General features: G+C 42.5%; 1 protein-coding gene across 2 annotated transcripts in view; it reads left to right on the top strand.

Annotated features, from left to right (window-relative positions):
• The first annotated feature begins 2,431 nt into the window (after positions 1-2,431).
• The window catches only part of MAP2K5 (mitogen-activated protein kinase kinase 5), a 270,085-nt gene continuing 266,516 nt past the window's right edge, over positions 2,432-6,000 (top strand). For both annotated transcript variants that reach the window (XM_063925546.1, XM_063925547.1), the window contains exons 1-2: positions 2,432-2,772; positions 3,842-3,890. In XM_063925546.1, the coding sequence (XP_063781616.1) occupies positions 2,530-2,772; positions 3,842-3,890 (292 nt within the window). In that variant the 5' untranslated portion in view covers positions 2,432-2,529. The remainder of the gene's footprint in view (positions 2,773-3,841; positions 3,891-6,000) is intronic.

Below are 6,000 nucleotides of genomic sequence, written 5' to 3'. Positions count from 1 at the left end.
GTAGGTGGTATACAATTATGGATGGACTGCCGAGTGCCGACACAGTGGTAGCTACAGCCGTGAACTACCGTACTGTGTCTGCTGCTAATATAGACTGGTTGATAAAGAGATGTAGTATGTATGTATAAAGAAGAAAGAAAAAAAAACCACGGGTAGGTGGTATACAATTATGGACGGACTGCCGAGTGCCGACACAGAGGTAGCTACAGCCGTGGACTACCGTACTGTACTGTGTCTGCTGCTAATATAGACTGGATGATAATGAGATGTATGTATGTATAAAGAAGAAATAAAAAAAAAACACGGGTAGGTGGTATACAATTATGGATGGACTGCCGAGTGCCGACACAGAGGTAGCTACAGCCGTGGACTACCGTACTGTACTGTGTCTGCTGCTAATATAGACTGGATGATAATGAGATGTAGTATGTATGTATAAAGAAGAAAGAAAAAAAAACCACGGGTAGGTGGTATACAATTATGGATGGACTGCCAAGTGCCGACACAGAGGTAGCTACAGCCGTGGACTACCGTACTGTGTCTGCTGCTAATATAGACTGGTTGATAAAGAGATGTAGTATGTATGTATAAAGAAGAAAGAAAAAAAAACCACGGGTAGGTGGTATACAATTATGGATGGACTGCCGAGTGCCGACACAGAGGTAGCTACAGCCGTGGACTACCGTACTGTGTCTGCTGCTAATATAGACTGGTTGATAAAGAGATGTAGTATGTATGTATAAAGAAGAAAGAAAAAAAAACCACGGGTAGGTGGTATACAATTATGGATGGACTGCCGAGTGCCGACACAGAGGTAGCTACAGCCGTGGACTACCGTACTGTACTGTGTCTGCTGCTAATATAGACTGGATGATAATGAGATGTAGTATGTATAAAGAAGAAAGAAAAAAAAAACACGGGTAGGTGGTATACAATTATGGATGGACTGCCGAGTGCCGACACAGAGGTAGCTACAGCCGTGGACTACCGTACTGTGTCTGCTGCTAATATAGACTGGTTGATAATGAGATGTAGTATGTATAAAGAAGAAAGGAAAAAAAACCACGGGTAGGTGGTATACAATTATGGACGGACTGCCGAGTGCCGACACAGAGGTAGCTACAGCCGTGGACTACCGTACTGTACTGTGTCTGCTGCTAATATAGACTGGATGATAATGAGATGTAGTATGTATAAAGAAGAAAGAAAAAAAAAACCACGGGTAGGTGGTATACAATTATGGATGGACTGCCGAGTGCCGACACAGAGGTAGCTACAGCCGTGAACTACCGTACTGTGTCTGCTGCGACTGGATGATAAATGATATAAAAAATATATATATATCACTACTGCAGCCGGACAGGTATATATTATATAATGACGGACCTGCTGGACACTGTCTGTCAGCAGAATGAGTTTTTTATTTTATAGAATAAAAAAACACCACACAAGTCACACGACGTGTGTTTAACTTTTACAGGCAGACATTCACAATACAATATAGTATACTATATACTGGTGGTCATGTCACTGGTCAGTCACACTGGCAGTGGCACTCCTGCAGAAAAAAAGTGTGCACTGTTTAATTTTAATATGTACTCCTGGCTCCTGCTATAACCTTACTGCTCCCCAGTCTCCCCCACAATTAAGCTGTGTGAGCACAGTCAGATATTATACATAGATGATGCAGCAGCACACTGGGCTGAGCACAGATATGGTATGTGACTGAGTCACTGTGTATCGTTTTTTCAGGCAGAGAACGGATTATATTAAATAATATAAAACTGCACTGGTGGTCACTGGTCAGTCACTAGTATAACTAACTAATACTATCAGCAAAATTCTGCACTCTCTGTCTGAGTACTCCTCCTAAGCTCCAGTAAATGAAGTGTCACTGTCTCACTCTGTCACTAGTATAACTAACTAATACTATCAGCAAAATTCTGCACTCTCTGTCTGAGTACTCCTCCTAAGCTCCAGTAAATGAAGTGTCACTGTCTCACTCTCACTCTCCTATCTATTTCTTCTCTAAACGGAGAGGACGCCAGCCACGTCCTCTCACTATCAATCTCAATGCACGTGTAAAATGGCGGCGACGCGCGGCTCCTTATATAGAATCCGAGTCTCGCGATAGAATCTGAGCCTCGCGAGAATCCGACAGCGTCATGATGACGTTCGGGCGCGCTCGGGTTAACCGAGCAAGGCGGGAAGATCCGAGTCGCTCGGATCCGTGTAAAAAAAGCTGAAGTTCGGGCGGGTTCGGATTCCGAGGAACCGAACCCGCTCATCACTATACAAAACATCTGGTTGTTTAAAAAAAAAAATAGGATGTCTATTATATTATTATTTATGTGTGCTATTAACAAGGTTTTTATATGCATTTGTTTATACAATGTGTGAATTTTCATTGCAACACCTTTTATTTTGGCAGCGCCATGCGGATGCAACACGAAATTGATCCCTTTTGCCAGAAACCAATATGGCGCACGTACATTCAAATGACGATTTGCCACTTTTCCGTATTGCCACATGTCCGTTGCCCTTTCTTTCCCCAATCTTCCGGCTCGGAACTCTTTAGTTCCTCCAGTCACCCTCTATCCCCTGAGCCCCGAACGATGTGACCCGGCCCCGGCCGGGATGCTGCTACTGGGCTACGAGCTCCCTCAGGACATGGATAGCCAGGCCCTGGTCATCCGAATACGCATTCCAGACGGTGGCGCCGTGGACTGGACCGTGCAGCCGGCGACGCAGTTGCTGTTTCGGGACATCCTGGTAAGAAAGGCCACAGGGGACAAATAGAGTATCCTCTTACGTCACAGTGACGTCATGCGCAACCTCACTCTGCAGACGTCATATTGCAGGACATAGGACATAGATAGAGGTTCAGCCGCCTCTTTCCGGTTCTATAACTTGGAGCACGGTCAGGGTGACATGTAGTGTAGTGTTATCCAGAAGAACCCTGTGTCCTGTGACAGGTGTACACTACCAATTGTAACATACAAATAAAACTATATTGTAAAAAATCAAAACATTAGTGTTATTGCTCCTGTGGTACGTTATAAAATGAGTAAACCAGGTATGGGCAATATGGGGCCCTCCTAGCCTTCGCTTCATCTGCAGCCCCCGGCTTCTACTTGCTTTGTTGCCACATTTGTTATAACTTGGCCTGCTGATATCTTTTTACAAATAGATGGACCTTTTATTGATTACGTGTTGATTTAGCTTACTATTGAGACTAATGTGCTGCCCTTTTGAAAGTGTATCAGGTTGCCTATCACTAGTAGTCTAAACACTAATATCGCTGGGAAATACAAAAAGTGGTTTTGTTGCCCTTTTTAACAATTGATGCTCTCTTGGCTGTATAAAAGTTTTGGCATGAAATGTTGTACAACAAGACTTCGCCGACCTGCCTGCTTGTGCAGGCTTAAGGTTTTTTCTTTAATAGCTTATAATGTAACTTGCTTTGGACCAGCCGATTTAGGGGGGATAGTTAATAAAACAATTATCTCATAATTGCTGGAAAATATGATATTTCTGGAGATGGAGATAAATATCTTCTCTCCAGTGACAGTTGCAGCTTGGTCCAAAATTCAAACAGGGGAGCCACACCAACTGCTCGTGAGTCCCGAACAGCAACGTCTGGCAGTGTTTGGGGTGACAGTGGATGTGGCTCCCCTATTTGAATTGTGAACTGCTCTGCAACTGTCACTGGAGAGGAGATATTTATCTCCATCTCCAGAGAACATAAATATCACATTTTCCAGCTTTTATGAGATACTGTAGTTTTATTAAATATTCCCCTTAGTGATATTAACCTGTTTTATGTCTGCTTTACTTCTAGGATGTGATTGGCCAGGTGCTCCCAGACGCAACAACTACAGCATTTGAATGTGAGCAGAATGTGCTTTTTTTTTTATAGTGGTAAATGGAGTTGTTCATACGTCTGCTATACAGTTGTTCATCTGCTATTATTGCACCCAAGCAGACATTTATAGCCTAGGACAGTGGTTCCCAAACTTTTTTTAATCACGGCGCCCTCGAGTATCAGAATTTTTTTCATGGCACCCCTAGGCCGAAAGTTAATTATTGTGAACTTTAGAAAATTAAGTAAATTGTGCTTATATCATCCTTAGGTTCAATTATGTCGTAAAGGAACAAGATTTGCTTCTGTTTGTACACATATCTTATGATTGGCAGCCACCAGCACTGGTTTTGTCTATTACATTGATTTGAATTGGTCCTGGACCATCAACCCAGGGCTCCCCTGCAAGTGTCCTCGGCACACAGTTTGAGAACCACTGGCCTAGGCTCTATAGCTGGATGCTGTGGTCTCCAGTCAGCACCATTGATCGGTGAACACTCACACTAGCAGATAATAGTCATCAGCCATCCAGATTTTCCAGCCGTCCCAAAGCGACATCTGATCTGTCCGTGATAATTGGGCCTGTGTGTATGAGCAACTTTAGTCTAATATGCACTTTTTAAATGACCACTAAATCTAGAATACATTTTTGCTTAACATTTATCTTATGACATTTATCTTTATTTTACTTGATAAATGCCTAGTTCAAATATATTGTCCTATTCTTTCAGCCATCCCAGTTCTGAAAGCAGAGCCGGCCCTAGGCATAGGCAAACTAGGCAAATGCCTAGGGCATTTGGCATGCCATGGGGCATAAACAGCTTCTGCTGATTAAAATGATATGTGGCATGCCTATATTCTGTGTGTGACTGTGGCTGTATCTGCATACGAAATGTTATGTTACAGTTTATTTCTGGAAATCACTGTAATGTAGCATTTCATATGCAGATACAGCCACAGTGTATGTTTATAAGGACATTAATAATGTGTGTGCCATATGTGTAAAGGGCATTACTGTGTGGGATTATGTGTATAAATGCATTACTAATGTGTGGCATTTTGTGTATAAGGTGCTCTACTGTGTGGCATAATGTATAGAGAGGGCACTACTGTGTGGTCTAATGTGCATAAAGAGCAATCTGGTGTGTTGTAATGTGAATAAGGAGCTATTCAGTGTGATGTAATGTAAATAAGGAACAATACTGCGTGATGTAATGTGAATAAGGGGCACTACTGTGAGGAGTAAGGTATATAAGGTAAAGTGGTACTACTGTGTGATGTAACGTGAATAAGGGACACTATCGCATGATAAAATATGAGTAAAGTTGCACTATTGTGGCGTAATTTGAATTGGGGGTACTATTGTGTGGCTATGCCCCTTCCCAGCAAGAACATGCCCCTTTTTTGGCTGTGCGCACTGTTCCCATTTAAAATATAGGGGGTAGGGGCACCAAAAATGAGAACTACTATGAGTGAGGGGTGATGGTGCCGGGAAAGGGTGCAGGGTCAGAGGCAGAACTAGTGGCGGTGCTAGGGGGCACCAGCCAACATCTTGCCTAGGGCATCATAATGGTTAGGGCCGGCTCTGTCTGAAAGGTTCCATGCAATGCCTTTCAAAGGACTTAGAGGTTATATGTACTAACCCTTGGAGAGTGATAAAGTGGAGAAAGGTAAAGTACCAGCCAATCAGCTCCTAACTTGCATGTTATAGGCAGTGTTTGAGAAATGACAGCTAGGAGCTGATTGGTGAGTACTTTATCTCTTTCCAATTTATCATACGCAAAGGCTTAGTACATCTGCTCCTTAGTGAGAGGAAGTCAGTTGTGCAAAGGAGAAACACTCCAATGTTCAAAGCTCCATTTAAAATTGTTTTGTTTTTATAAACTCCTGGAAGATTTACATATATACGTCTCACTAGGGTTTTATTATAAGTTCACATATCCTGCTCTGTTTTATACTATTCTGATTTACTTTCTACCACTAAGTGAAGAAGACACCAATATAAATCAATAAAAAAAAAAAAAAAGCAAAGTCCAGTAAGCTAGTCCCATAGATGTTTCAGTCTGTTTTTAAATAAATGTCAGGGACGTGCTGTGAGATAAATGGCCGAGGAGGCACTGGCTAGCACCAGAGCCAGA

This window comes from Pseudophryne corroboree, chromosome 6, assembly GCF_028390025.1.
Source record: "Pseudophryne corroboree isolate aPseCor3 chromosome 6, aPseCor3.hap2, whole genome shotgun sequence".
In the NCBI taxonomy this organism is placed as follows: domain Eukaryota; kingdom Metazoa; phylum Chordata; class Amphibia; order Anura; family Myobatrachidae; genus Pseudophryne; species Pseudophryne corroboree.
Note: the sequence above shows the minus strand (reverse complement) of the source record. Positions and strands in the feature narration are given on the sequence as shown.